Below are 15814 nucleotides of genomic sequence, written 5' to 3'. Positions count from 1 at the left end.
GCTGTCCCATCCCTGATCCCATCAACAGATGGACTCCATCTGCCCAAATGAAAGCCACAGTTTCACCCTGCTCAGATTTTTCCAACCAAACTGCTGGATACAGCTGTTACCCAAGCCTGCCTTACGCAGCCTTTGGTCTGAATGCAGAGGTTTTCCTTCACAAGATTGTTACCATTTCAGTCACCCTTCAAGCTGCCTGGACATGAGCGAGCTCTGGTCTGCAGTCACTGTGCTCCAGTGGGCTTCCAGTAAACTCCATTGGAACTTCCAAGCACACGGTACTGGCTGGAATCTGCCTGGCTTGGAGCACAGATCCAGTGTAAGGCTCCACACAGAGCAGCCAGTTATTCAGAACAGTCTATAGAAGGCACATCTGGAGCGGGACTCTGCTCACACATATCTGGGAGTGCAAAAGCAGCCACTGCTCACTTGAACACAAACATGACCTTTAAAAACTTCCTTAAAATCCTTTTAAATGCCAACCATGTGATTTTGGCAACTTCCTGCACCCCTCATGTCGTAGGTAATATTCAGTGAAAAGAGATCTTTGGTCTGACCCTCTGGTATCTGCAAATGGTATTGTAGGGATAAAATGGAACCTGGTCCCATGCTTTTCCCAGAAAAGGGAAAACCCAAGACATGTGTGAAGCCTTGGCACAGGCTGCCCAGAGAAGCTGTGGCTGCTCCATCCCTGGAAGTGTCCAAGATCAGGTTGCACAGGGCTTGGAGCAACCTGGTCTAGTGGAAGGTGTCCCTGCCCATGGCAAGGATTGGAACAAGATGACTGTTCCAATAAGGTACCTTCCAATCCAAACCATTCTACGATTCTATCATTCTATATTTCATTCCCCGAATAACAAGCAATAACAAGAACACAGAGTCACATCCTTATTCATTTCTCCCAAAACTGAGGCAGTGGCATTAGGAAAAGGTGTATTTGCAAACCCACAGATCTAGGTTTGCTAGGACATACTGAAGAGTTAAGGCGTGAAAAAGCCAATTGGGAGCACTAAGCATGCACATGTGGGAACACGCTGTAGAAACTGGGCTTGAGAAGCCACACGGTTAAATGTTGATTCATCCTCATCCCTTTCCTTCTCTTCTGTCTTTTCTCTCACAATGGGAACAGTCTCTCTAGAAAAACTTCACTGTATCTTTCAGTCGTGATCAAAGAACCTTCCTGCTGCCCACCCCAAACCCACGTCTGAGTGCTTTAAGAGCAGAGTTTTGTCATAGGTAAAGGGTCAAATAGTTCCCTTCTCCCTTTACTCATTTACCCCATTGTAGGTAAATTTTGGGTCATTCCCAACCTCTAATGGGCAAAAGGGCTTCTTTGCCTATTGAGGCTGCACCAAAGCAGCCAGTAAGGTTTGCTGAGGCTTCCCCTCTCTCTGCTGCCAGGAGGGAGGGAACCACACTGACTGAGAAACTGTCTGGGATTTGGGCACTTCCCTTCCTCTTCTTTTCAGAAGTGTTTTGATTAAATTAGTAAAACTGTTCATTCTCTCTATCACTCCTTAACTTTATTTTTGTTACTTCTAGACAGATTGGAACACCCTTTCCTAGGTAACATTCACTAAATCTGTCTCAGAAGCCAAACCGGCTCCCTCCCTGCACCCAAGTGACAGAGACATTCCTGTGCAGTTGGATCTGGCATCGCCTGGAGAGCACCAAAGAACCCACCCACCTCCACTTCTCTGCCCCTTGGTTCTGGGAGGTGCCATCCTCCAGCTGGGAATGATCCTTGCCCACTCCCCATGGCTCTCACACAGGAAACGCCATCCCTGAGCCCCCGAGCTGGGAACAGGAAATGGTGTGGGGACACTTCCTTGGCCTCCCCATAGCAGTGGTTTAAGGGTGCTGACTGAAAGCAGCCGCTGTGGCCAGGCAGCCGTCCAAGCACGCTGGATGCAAGCTCAGTTGCACTTTCACAGGGATTACACTCCTGGATTGCCAACCCTTGATTGCAGCGGGCAAAATCCTGAAGCAGGGAAACTGCCCTTAAAGCTTGTTCCCTCTCTAGTTGTTCACAGCAGGGATAAGTAAGGCCTCATCTATAATCACCTAAAACCATCACATGATTCCTGCTCTGGCAGTACAACAGCTGAGCACACTGCAGGATACACAGCAACACACATTGGTGATGCACCATTACACACTTCCCCAGTGCAAGCCCTGTTGAAATGCTGCCATCAAATTATTTCAACTGATCAAAGCAGGAAAAAAATAGAATATTAAAGCCCCAGATAACAAATTAATAAGAATAAAAGCATGTAGGTGAGAATTAAGAAGGCATTAACATTCTGATGGCATCTGCTGCCTAAATTAAACTACAGGGAAAAAAAAAAAAAGAGTTCAGCTGACGCTCAGGATCAGGACAAATAGTTCTCAAATGGAAATTACAGTTTTGAAAATTATGTACCAAAAAAGGATCCAAATTAGGACATTTCTGATTTGTGAAGTTCTTTCTCCAGGTGGGGATCTCAGGCTTGACTGGAGGGCTGGCAACATGATTGGCAAGATGCTGGAGTTGCTCAGTTCCTGCATCCCACAGCAGGACCAAACTGGCCCAGAGCCCAGCTGGGACAGTGTCTTGTCACTTCTCTGATCCCTCTGGGGCTCTGTCCCCTTTTGGACTTGGACCATATGGGTATGGTGTGTAAAGTGTGTTTCATTTCTGCAGACATCATCCTGGAAAAAGAGGAGGAATTAGGCCTGGATTTTCAAAGGAGCCCAGTGCTAAATTATGTGAATAACTGCATCAGTAATTTACATGAGCAGTTACTGTGACAACTAATAGTGAACAACTTAAGTAGCCAGTTGAGCATGTAATGACCCGAGTTGTATGCGCCATCATGTCTCTTTCGCACACCAAATTAGGTGTGCATACACATTTTGCATGCCCTGAAGGACTTCTACCTCAGCAACGAGCCTTAATTTCACAGCACAAGCCTGATCTCAGCAGCCTAGCACAGCACAGCCAGTTTATGCAATGCAAGGAGCTGGCACAAACTCCACGGCCCAGGTCGGAACGGATCCTCAGACAGCTAATTAATTTTTACTGCTCCTTTGTGAACTGTAAATTACCCTTCATTTCCTAGATTTCTGTCCCAGTTTTCGCCTGCCTTTCTCTAGTGAAGCAGTAAAAAGGGAAAAGTGCCAATAATGGGCTCTCATTGTGATAAAAGCAGCCACGATTCACTCGTGCTTTGAACAATGCTCAGCTTATGACCAGAATATAAAGGCAATTGGGTTTCAAGAAACAGTCCAGAGATAATGACTTTTCCTGGAGATGGGAGGATAGGAGGAATATTTTATAAAAAGAGGGGTGGGAGGAATGTCTGGTTTTGCAGGACAAACACAACTGAGTTCCTTTCCTGCAGAGGGTTAAAAACGAGATAAATAATCTTCACTTAGAGACCAAGTTCATCAGTATTGCCTGCAGAAAAGACAAGGGAAACTGCTTACAAGGCTGAACTGCCAACAGCCTCCCCTTCTCATTCAGATAGGAAAGAAGAGCCTCTTCCCGAGAAAGAGTGACCTTCAGACCACACACACAGAGCCCAGAGTCTTCTGAGAGCAGCCCCTCAGCAAACGGTGCTGGAGCAAGGATGGGCGGGGTATTTTCAGTACTGCTGTGACCCTGTACAAAGACTCAAGTTGCTCATTCTGCTGAATCCAGAAAGCAACACCCTGCCAAGAAGAGATCTACCAGTGCCTACAATCCTGCAAGCCATGGTTCCAGTCTATGTTCTTTGTTGATGTCACTGTTCATAGAATCATGGAATGGTTTGGGTTGGGAGGGACCTTAAGTTTATCTCGTTCCAGCCCCTGCCATGGGCAGGGTCACCTTCCACTATCCCAGGTTTCTCCAAGCCCCATCCAGCCTGGCATTCAACACTTCCAAGGATGGGGCAGCCACAGCTTCTCTGGGCAACAAAATTAATCTAAACCTTTACGTTCAGCCACACACTGATCAGAGGCAGAAGCAGCTGTAGGGAAGAGATGACAACACACCTGAGATGAACTTTGCACAGGCACTGGTCAAATTCAGAACAGATTCAGCATGGTGAGACTCACTTCACCCTTGTGTGAAGCGTTTGCATTAAACCCACGAATAACACAAAGGTATTACTGGAATTTTCATGTGGTTGCATCTACCAAATGCCCCTTGAAAGGCCACGGCCACAAAAACATACGGAAGATCTCCGGGTCCCGGCTGTTGAGATGCTGCAGGAATGAGAACACAACACACTGCTGGGGTGCATTTATGGGGCCTTCAGCATATGAGATACTTATATTGCAAAATGCCACATTCCTCAGCTCTGACGGAGCCTCTTTTATCTTCATGGCAGATTCCTGAGTCGCAGTTGCTGCCAGATGAGGGTGCACAGTGAGTTAACGGCCACAGACCCTGAGCTCCTCTTGCCTCAGGTCATTTACCCAGAGCACCAGTGACGTTATCATGTTCAGCCCATATTTACTACAGCTACAAACTGATTCAGAGAAACCTGGAGTACAGTTAATCATTACTCTTGGGATGTTGAAAATGGATACCAGAACGGACTTCCAAATTAGGTATCTAAAAGTCCTGCATCTCCCAGGAGAGCCCCATTACATCTCCCTACTCCTTCTAATGGAATCTATAGTATGTGAGCACAGCTTTGCCTCCCACAAGCCCTTCCTGTATAATTATCCCCAGCTCAGATTGCTGCTTTCTGTAATGGCTGGAGAACCACTTTCTTCAGGCTACTGAGATGTAAAGAGGAAATGTTTATTGCAAAATGCAAGTCAACCACAGCCAGTGGGTCTGGGCCATGGTGGAGGGATACAGAAATGGCTTCTTCTTCTTTTTTTGGCCTCAGAAATAGAACTCACTAAAAATAGCAGTTCCACAGGAACAAGACTGCCTGAAAATAGCTGTTTCTCAGGAGCAGGGCTGGCTGCTTCTGAAAGAAGTAGCTATTAATGTATAATTGTCCCTGAGGCTGGTTTCTGAGAAAATGCTGTACATACAGAGCGCTGTAAAGAGATATGTTCACAGCAGGGAACACAGGCACCCCTCTCTTGTCAGAGGTCCAGTGAACTCCAGTAGCTCCTATCAATGTATTTGGTTCACTAATCATAGGCACATTTAGATCCATCACAGCACTGGGAAGTATTTCCATCTGTTCCAGCTAAAGCAGCACTTCGGGATGCTCTTATTAGCTAGACCAGTAAATAAGAAAGCCTCCATCAGCTCTAACCAAACCTACACTGGTTTCTCTCTCCGGACTGAGCAAGCCTTACAAGCTAGAGCCAGCTCTGAAATCCCAGCACTTTCTTTCCACAGAAGATCCAACAACTTTGTGGAACTGCAGGTTGCGCAATCTACTTCCAATTTCCTGCTCTACTCAGCACTTAGAGTTTTCTCGAGCAGATGCTACAGGGCAATAAATCTTCTGAAGAATGGCTCTACATTTCTCCCACTATGGTGTTGCCTTTTAATGAGGAAAGACAAATTGCTTGTGAGATTGGCCGATTGGTTGGTTATTCCCTAAAATATCTCACTCATCCCTCTCATAACACCATGGGTTCAACAGCTCATTTCTTCTGTCTTCGTTTTCCTTCCCAGCACAGCCAGACAATATCTCTATCGAGGCCATTCTCCTCCTGTTCTTCTCCCCTTAAGGAAAAATCCATCTGGCCAAAAGCAGCAGAGATTATAAAAGGTCCAGAAAAGGCAAATTTTGGAAAACAGCATCTTTAAGGAAACTGGGTATGAAGTACAGAGGACCTGGCTGCTGCCATCACTTCAGTCCCGCAACACCAGTGCCACAAGCCATAATAACCTCTGCTGGGAGCATTCTTGGATCCCAAAGGCTGTGGGACTGGGCTGTGTCATCACAGGATGGAAATCTTAGATTGCTCCTTCCAGGCTCTGCTCTAAGTGCTGCATCAAGTCATATATCCTCTGTTCACTGGTGATCTGACGCTTCAGCATTCCAGTAACAGCAGAAGGCACTTTCTGCAAGAAGTGTATGGCTGAAGCTCTACCCACTGAGTAGCCCAAGACTGGTCCTTTAGCCTGAGAAATTACTCTTTCTTTTCCTGACTGAGTTCCAGAAAAAGAAATAGCATCCTGCTTGCCCTTACACCAGGCTGCAGTTTCCAGTATGGAAACTACCTCTAGCTCCCTGGGTAGATTTACATTGCAGCGTGCAACGAAGACCAACATTCCCAGGCTTCATCTTATCCTCGTTTGCTTAGGAAGATGCTGCAGCCTGGATGATTTCACTTGACTAAAACTGGAAAACATCTAAACCACAAAATATACAGTGCCAGAAGTGTGATGCCTGATGTGGCCAGGTAAAACTGAGGCAGGTACACACACCCTGTCACACAGCCATGACATCCAGCCACACCATTAACTGATCTTTCCCTTCCCTGTTGCCAAGTGGTTTGTTACATAATCTAAACTGCACACATAAAGGGAAAGATCTATAAAATTCATAGACACAAATACACTCCTTGCCTTTTTATTTTGCTAAAGTTTTGAAAAATGCCTTGGGATCCTCAAAACCAATAGCCCATGAAAGGCAGAGTACTTGATTCCTGTTTGATAGCAGCAGGGTGAGGATTTTTTTTGCAGCTCAGATCAGTTTGATTAAACAAGCGTTTTGTTGCAGCCGTCATACAGTGCTCATTAAAAAATATTCTACATTTGTGTAGCATTTATCATCCACGAATCTCATAATGTTTTACAAAATGTAATTAATTAAACTTTACAACTCCCCCCGGAGAGGGATAAGGAAAATGGAGAGTTGCTTTAATCCATCACTGAACTGCAGCAGGCGCTGGGTTAGAGGAAAGCAGCTTTTCAACAGCACACAGCAGCAGTGGATCAAGAAGAGAACATCTCCAGGCAAAGTCACCCAGGGAATATATCACACACCTTGTGTTTGCCTGAACTGTGCACTTCCACTAAAGGTTAAATGCCAATTCTTGCAGAGAAGAGGGGGATTTTCCCCCCCCACCCTGCTTCCCAGGTTTATATCTGAGGCACCTGCCAGTACAATGCCTTCCACTGAATCCCTAGCCATACTAAAGCCCAGGGGCAGCCACAACCTGCCCAGCACCCAGGAGGCAGAAGATATAAAGCCACACAGCCACAAATTGCATCTCACAGTCCTGGAATGTTGTGCAAGCTGGTGCTTAAAGTGGAGGGAGGGTAAAGTCCCTTTAATCCCTCGCTTACTTCCCTCTCCCCTCCCCATCAGTAAATCCACACCTGTTAAAGGTCACCCTGAAATGAAATACATTTAAATGCTTCCTGCTGCTGCTTGGCTCCCCTGTCCTGGTCCCCTGTGATCCCTCCCAGTCCGCACTGTGAAGCAGAGGGAACAGGGGTGCCCATGTGCCCTGCTTGTATGTCAGAGTCTCATGGCTGAAATCCCACCCGACACTTCGCTGATCTTTAGAGAGGAATCTCCCTCTCACCCTGGCTTTAGGAGCATATAGGATAACATGGCCATGGGGCAAGCCTGATTAGATCAGTTATGCCACTTTCACTGCCTAGGAAAAAGCTAGAATTTGATCTGGTGCAGGTTGGGGAGGGAGTGCAAAGGATCGCTTTTGTGAGGACGTACAACAACAAAACCACGGGGATATGTGCCAGGAGAGAATGATGCAAACAAACACATGTGCATCCATAGAGCACTAAGAGAAGGGGGGATAGATGGAGCAGCACCAACTCATTCACCAAGTGATCAACACAGCCGTGAATCCAATGGCAACTGCACGTATGAATTAGAGAAAGATCCTTGATCTAACTCTCCAGATGTGCAAGTAGGAAGGCCTGGGCTACATGTGGTGAGACACAACTGGCTTGAGCTGTGACTCTCCCACTGCAGCCCCACAAACTTTCTGATTCCTTTGTGTCTTCCAAGAAGACACTCAGCTCACCCACTGGTACAAACCTGAGGTCTCACTGGCACAGCTGTGCTTCTTGGCTCCTTAACATTTGCTTCAGCCTCACATCTCCTTGCTGTCACAGGTGAAGTGACTGCAGCTTTTGGGAAGAGAAAGCCTGGGATACAAGCCCTTCCAGTTCTCAATGGGAAGATGTGCTGAGTTGAGATTGGCTGTGGTCTGGGATCTGCAGGAAACAACATCAACAGGTGCCACAGGACTGTGGAGGTAGTAATGTCCCAAAGCCACCAGTGCCTTTGGTCTGAGTAAGGTTCAATGTCAGCAACTAAGCTTCTTCCAAGAAACAAAGTAGGAAAGGAAGAACAGCCATCGGCTGCTTCAGCTGGGAAGGTCAGAGAGACAATTTCCACATTTATTTTCATCAGCCATAAATGTGGGAAGAGAGGAGAAATACAAGGATTGTGCTGGAGGAACTGGCAGTGGATTCGAAGATGGTAACAAGGTGATTTTTTTTAAGCCTCTGTCACATCATTTAATTAGTCTCCAAATCCTCCCTTGATAATATGAAGCCCATTTGTACATCCCTCCTGCTGGGCCACTGACACTTGGGCAAACAGACACATGGATAGATGGGATTCTTCACACCAATCTTCCCCCACTAATGAAGGCAGATCACCCTGCCCTTCTGGACTGATACCACTGTGCCATTCTCACTGGGTACATGTCTTTCCTCTTTTTAGCATGAAGAAACTGGGTTTTACTGGTCCATGGTTTTATTTTCATGTTTGTCTCTGGGAAGCAGCCTCAGATACAGCTGTTGCTGCAGCAGATTTATCTCTGTGAAAATTCCTGCTTTGGTTTTGCAAGTGTTTTAATTAACGTACATTATTTTAGTACATTTTACTACTGATAGCATGTAATTATCTCCCCACAGGTATATATTTAGCTAACCACCGGGCTGATCAAAGAATAATAAAATAAGGTACTTTTGCAACTGACACCAGATACAAGCAAAGGCCAGCAAGATGGGACCAAAGGAGGAGGGAGGAATTCCCCCTCCCCAGTCCTAAACCCAGGGCTCAAATTTCACCACTTGAAAAGATAATCATGACATTAATGTACACATTTTATCAGAGACGCATGAAGATGCATCAACACTCAAGTGCTGTGAAGGAGAAAAGAACTATGTACATGCTAAACTATTAATCATTGGTAAGTGATCTCCTCTGCAAAGTGTTTTGAGGTTGATGAAGGAAAATGGCTCTGTAATAACACAGAACAAGCAATCTGCTTGCAATCACAGGTTCATTCTCTCAACTGCTTTTGCCATGTCAATCCCTAGGTATTATTATCTCTGCAAGGCAATTCACCATTTTCCCGAGGAAGTCTGGCCACGGAAGAGATTTCAGACTCCACACTCTTTTCTTATCCTCTTCAACGCTGGAGTCTGGTTTCCACTGCAAGCACAATTTTAGATGAATGAGGCTGAGACCTCAGCAGCTGCTCTGCTCTCACCACACCAAACTGTTCATACAATTAAAAAAATAACTGACTGGATGAAGCAGCCTGGGGCCATAACTTTTCTCCAAATTACTGGCTGATAGAACGTGCATCTCTCTGTTGAGCTTCTGCAAGTGCTGGTAGCCCCTGATTTCTCCTTCTCCTTGATGGCTGCAGCTCCTGAACCTGTGCTGGTGGGAATTCATCAGATTGAAATGAGTGCTTTGGAGCCAAGAGGCATCCTGTGCCAAACCACATGTTTCAGAACTGTATCTGGTCTACAAACCACTGAAGGTCTGGTCCTTTATTAAAAGCACTGGGTGCTTCGTCATCTCTTTCAGTGGGCATGGGATCATTTAGGTGAATCCTCGTTTCTTGACCTTCTTGAAGGCCACTCTGTGCTACCTCACAGAGCTACAGACACTGTCTGTATATTCCTACAGGACCACTGACCACCTAGGGGAGACCCTGAGTCTTCAAAGGGTGGCACATGGAACAGGAAATATGATCCCAACCTCTGAGGGAGGCTGTTCTGCTTTTTACTTCTCCTTTTCAGCAACTCAAATGAAGTGTGACTTAACTTTTCGGGCCACAACTGAATCTTTGGATTGAAAGCTGCAACATTATGTGTTACCCTTGTTAGTGGAGAAAAGAAATCTCTTTTGTATCCATTGATGTCTTTTGCAAAACACTCTGTGTTTTTTGAACTTATTTCTATTTCTACTTCTATTATTTCTATGCCATTACTTACAAACTTCACAGCATTTTCTAGAGAGGTCTTCACTAAGATGAAAACCTCAGGGCAACACTCCATTAGGCTTTTATTTTTAGAGGTTGGGTTAAACCTTCTTGAAATTGGTAGGTTTAACTGCATTCCTTTATTTAGGGTAGCTGAAGGAGACATTAAGTCTATTTCCACCCACAATACAAGATTGCTCAAGAACCTGAAGGCTCCGGGAGGACAGTTTGGAGTAGGATATTAAAAGGAAAGAAGGTTATGTGTGGATGCTATGGCTCAGGTGGAGGAAGAGACAGAAAGACAGAGTATGGAAACAAGCAGAGAACGGAAACTTCAAAGACCCTGAACAATCATTGATATAAGACCTGGAATGAATACAAAGATTTGGGGTCACATTGCTGCCTGGAGCAGGTCTGGAGCTCTAAGCAAGGCAACTGGCTCTCAGTGTGTGAGTTCTTCTCTGGTCAGGAAAGAAGGGCTGCGAGAATTCTTGAAAGCAAACAGAAATACATCAGAAACATCTTTCTTTGTCATTCCTCCTCCCATCTGGATCAACCAACAAGACGCTGAGTTTTAGACAGCAGCACAGGTCAAAGGAAGGAAATGTGCAGCAAAACCTCCTGCACATCTGTACCATTTCACTCTTCCTGCTGGGTCAGGTTAAGGTGGCATAAAGAGAACAGCCCTGTTCCTCTCAGCCTGCCAGCATGGGCAGTTCAGGCCAAGGCTTGAGTCACTGCTCCCTCTAATTGCATTGCAGAAGGATCCTCATTAAGGATTTCCATTCTTACCCTAACAATCCAAATTTCTCCAGATCTTGCTATAAGCAGTTTGAGCAGCTTTATGTACTCTTCTGCTCTGCAGGGAACTCCTTAAAACGAGGCCCCCGCCACTGGCTTTCTTCCTCTAGGTGAATTAATCTGCCTTGCATGAGTAATCCTATTTAAAACAATAGGTTGCCTTGCAAGAACGAGGGAAGCAAGTCTGGAACATGATTTTCTGCAAGTACTGTAAAAAGGGCACATAGTAGTTCATCAGGGGACACTTCAGCCATAAAATGACAGTTACCGGTAAAGTCCAATAATAAAATAAAGGATAATTTAATAAGAGGATTTAAAACTCATTTAACAGGGTCTAAATTTGGAATCCTTTCTTCAGGTGATCAGACACACTGTATTTTCCTAATCTTACTTTTTTGTTAATGAGGAAAAAAAAAAAAATTTAAAAATCAGGCAGCAATGTATTAATTCTGCTTTTTTTTTCATTGTTTTGTTATGTTATAGAACTATTCAATGTAAATAAATTAATTTTGGTAAAATAGAGGGTGAAGCTAGACACGGGGATCAGCCTCTGATGTGTGACACAGTTCCATATATCTTGCGACAGCACAGGTCCCTCACCTCATTTAATACCAGGTAACACAACCCTGCAGATTTCAAGAATTCTGCAGTGGCAGGAGGGAGGAGTGTGGAATAAGGCTCTGCAACCTAGGAGAAATAAAAGCTGCAGAGATTAGTGTTTATGTAGGAGCCCTATGGGCTCCTTTCAGCATCCTTAATTTAGTTTGCATCTCTGATCCCCTCTACCAGTCCTCTGTGGGATGGAGCTTTCATATCCAGGAATCCCGGGGTGCTATTTGACCTGTCAGGAGCAGCGGGGGAACGGCTGCTCCCTGTTTACCTCTGCAGCATTTTGCTTTTCAGCTTCAGCACAATAAACAACAACAAACCCTGACACTGCTATGAACCTGCACGAGAGGATTTGAAGCCTCTAGAGGTCACTACACGGGGACCATCAGCCGCAGCCGCTGCCTGCGAGTGACACCTGCTGGAGTCCCACCTGGTGCCACCACCCAGGGCTGCAGGTGTGCTCAGGGTGGGCCTGAGCGCCCCAGAAGGGCTCTGGAGAACAGGAAATAAATCTGGGTGGCCCTTTCCCGTTCTACTCTGAGTTGGTGCAGTCTCACCTCAAGTTCTGGGTGCAGTTTTGGGCACCACAATACAAGATATAAAGCAATCAAAAGGAGGGCTATGAAAATGGGGAAAGGTCTAGGGGAGAAGCCAAACAAGAAGTGGTTGAGGTCACTTGGTTTGTTCTGCTGGAGGAGCCTGAGGGGAGACTCATCGGGGCTGCAGCTCCTCGCGAGTGGCAGCACATGGGCAGCTCCAATCTCTGCTCGTGAGCAGGGACAGGACCCAAAGGAACAGCTGGACTTGTGTCAGGTGAGGGTTAGGTGGGATATCAGGGAAAGGTTCTTCCCCCAGAGGGTGGTCAGGCACTGCCCAGGCTCCCCAGGGAATGGTCACAGCCCCAAGGCTGCCAGAGCTCCAGGAGCATTTGGACAACACCCTCAGGCACAGGGTGGGATTGTTGGGGTGTCTGTGCAGGGCCGGGAGCTGGACTGGATGATCCCTGTGGGTCTTTTCCAACTCTGGATATTCTGTGATTCCTGTTACAGGAAGGCAAAATTTGTCTTTATCTGCACATTAACTGCTCCACCACTCTGGTTATGTGGGTTTATTTACATACCCCAACCCAGCCTCTCCTTTTGCCTTTGACACCCTTCCAGAGGAGCTGTAGTAGAACACATCATATTCCCACAGGGAAAAGCCCTCAGTGGGCATGGAAAAGGGACCTCTTACAGTACAATAAATGACAATAATTTAAATGTATGTTGCAGTATATACTGTCTGTGAGCGCATATTTACCATGTTAGAGTTGCAACTTAAGAACACACTGGAAAAGGTTCATTTGTGGGACATCAGCAAGATTGCTGATAGAGACGTGTGAAGATGCTGATGACAACTTGTGAATTTTTCTATATTTTCTCACAATCTGAAGCACTGCGAGGAGGGCACCTGACACCCCATAACGTGGGACGGTGCGAGGCGCTGCCCTGGGGGATTGAAGGACGTGCTCAGGAGTTGTTTACCATCCCTTGAGGAGGGGCCCAGCTGCTGAAGGGACCTGCTGGACTAGAAATGAAGGACAAATCCCTCAGGTGCCCCAGTTCCCTCCCAGGCTGGCAGCACCTGTGGCATCCGGGGCAGCGTGTGCAGCCCCCAGAGAGGAGATCACAGAATCATGGACTGTTAAGGGATTGAAGGACCTTAAAGATCATCTCATTCCATGTCCTGCCATGGGCAGGGACACCTTCCACCATCCCAGGTTGCTCCAAGCCCTGTCCAGCCTGGCCTTGGACACTTCCAGGGATGGGGCAGCCACAGCTTCTCTGGGCACCCTGTGCCAGGGCCTCACCACCCTCACAGGGAGAAATTTTTTCTGTATATCTAACCGAAATTTCCCCTGCTTCCAATGTGTACCCATTACTCCTTGTCCCGTCACTAGGACGGGCTGGATGGGCTCAAGGCGACACCGGGGCGCCCACGGTCCCTCCTGAGGGGGGCGTGACACACTCAACATGGCGTCGTGACACACCCAACATGGCGCTGGACACACCCAACATGGCGCTGGACACACCCAACATGGCGCTGGACACACCCAACATGGCGCTGGCCCCGCCCCACCCGCCATCCGGGTACCCGCCCTTCCCTCCTCCCATGAGCCCCTGCGGCCCGTTCCTTCCGGGCACATCAAGATGGCGCAGCCGCCGGGTGAGTGCGGAGAGATCAAGGTGACCGTGGTGCCCTCCTTCCTCCCTCCCTCAGCCCCGTGCTGACCGGCTTCTCTCCCTCTCCCTGCCGCAGTTCTCCTCAAGGACACCAAGCTGATGGACGTGAAGCTGGGCCAGCTGGGCAGCTGGCTGGCCATGAGGGACTTCACCCCCGGCGGCATCATGGGCGCTGTGCAAAGAGGTGAGGAGGCTGCGGGGGAGGCCCGGAAGGTGCGGGGCCCTGGATCCGTTCTCCTGACGGAGGCAGGGAGAGCAGCACACAAGAGCCCCTGGCTGCCGCAGTGGATGTTGCCGGGGGGTGGGGGCGTCTGGCAGCGCAGGGGCTGCTCCATGACGAGTTTTGCCTTCCCAGAGCAGTTTCTGCTGTAACATCTCGTTTTTGCATCTGTAAACTTATTTCTCGTGTGGGTTTTATCCAGCTGATGTTTGTTCTCAGTATTTTTTCTTGTACAAAGGAGAAATGGGGTGCCCTTAGTCCTGAACCCATTGGCTGAAAATCTCGGGGTTTCCCAAGATCACAAGTAAATAAAAAATAGTTTAAAAGCAGTTGATCCCTACAGATGGTAAAAAAGGAAACAGGGCTCTTATGGATCACTTGGGACCACTGTCCTTTGCTATAGGCAGAGATCTCATTCAGGTACATTTAAACACAATGTCAAATGCAACTGTCTGCATTTGATAATACACATGTGTATGTTTGTAATAGATGGAAGACTTACATAGTTCCAAAGCAGCTTGAGCTCATGAAAGTCACAATAATACTTAGGGGAAAATGGGTTTTTTTCCCTTTTATTTTTTTTTTTTTAAGGCTTAGAGCTGTTAACTTGAGATCACCTTGCTCAACTAACACACAGGTTGCCTCCTCTCAGATTTGCTTCTGAGACCTTCAGATGTTTCATAAGAAACAATTTCCTGAAGTTCTGTGAATCCAGGCTGCTTCTTTCTCACACAGGGTAACACACAGCTCATCTGGCTGCTCTGAAAACTTTCCTCCTCCACAGGTTACAACAGATACTACAACAAATACATCAATGTGAGGAAGGGGGGCATCGGGGGTATCTCCATGCTGCTGGCTGGGTATGTTGTCCTCAGCTACGTGTGGAGCTACAGTCACGTGAGTAAGTAAAAACCATGGCTGAGTGTGTGCAGGACACCTTGGAAGGCTGCCTGGGGAATAGAAGCAATTACCTGCTGCTGCTTTTAGAAATAAAATGCAAGATTGTCGGCAAACAAACTTCTTGTAACCATAGAAAACTTGATGCTTACTGAGTCTTTTCTTGGTAATGAAGAAAGTTTAGACCTTGGTGCCTGTCTGACCTGACAGCACGTAGAAAATACATGCTCAGGGGTTTTTTTTAGAGTGCTTTCTTGCCTCTAATTTCAGGTGTGGTGGGGTTTTTTTCTTTTGAGTTCAGCAGAATTAATTTGCTGTGCTTTGCTGCAGAGCATGACCGCAGGAGGAAGTACCACTGAAACACCATCAGAAGGTGGAGGTGCAGCTCCTGGCACAGCTGGCCTGACAGAAGACATTAGAACTATAGATATTAAATCTGTACTCTTGTGACCAATAATAAAGTGCACACACTTTACATTTCCTGAGCTGACACTCTCCTAATTGAATTGTTAATTGTACTGTGCAAATAAATTTGTCTTCTGAGAGTTTCACCCCTCAGGGTAAGTTCACAGGGAAAGCAGCTGCTCCTTGGGTTGTATTATGAACTGGGGGAACTGTTGCAACTGATTAGTTTGATAAAAATAGAAGCATTGGATTGCTTCCTGGCCATTATGGGCAGGCTGGACAAGGGGCTGAGAGGATGTGTTTTGATTTGAAAGAATTTCTGAGCTTTGGGCCTGTTGGTGTTTCTGGTTCTCAGTCAGGCTGTCACCAGGGCCTGAAGGTATTGGGGCAGTTTTCCACCACTGCAGAGCACTGTCTGAGGTGAGACAGATCTGCACTCTCCTTCTGTCACTGCCTCAGATAACTCAAAATTTCCACCAAAACTCTACCTCCTTTCATTGCCAAAGCTAGG

At 46.7% G+C, this 15814-nt stretch overlaps 1 protein-coding gene across 1 annotated transcript; it reads left to right on the top strand.

The window, feature by feature from the left end:
* Window positions 1-13698: 13698 nt before the first annotated feature.
* ATP5MF (ATP synthase membrane subunit f) lies at window positions 13699-15443 on the top strand. Its single transcript, XM_032125649.1, has 4 exons — window positions 13699-13764; window positions 13858-13965; window positions 14786-14902; window positions 15229-15443. Exons 1-4 carry the CDS (start codon window positions 13749-13751, stop codon window positions 15255-15257), a joined length of 270 nt encoding a protein of 89 aa, XP_031981540.1. The 5' UTR covers window positions 13699-13748; the 3' UTR covers window positions 15258-15443.
* The last annotated feature ends 371 nt before the right edge of the window (window positions 15444-15814 follow it).

This window comes from Corvus moneduloides, chromosome 16 (genome assembly GCF_009650955.1).
Source record: "Corvus moneduloides isolate bCorMon1 chromosome 16, bCorMon1.pri, whole genome shotgun sequence".
Taxonomy (NCBI): Eukaryota; Metazoa; Chordata; class Aves; order Passeriformes; family Corvidae; genus Corvus; species Corvus moneduloides.
This window is presented reverse-complemented; position numbering and strand designations above follow the sequence as displayed.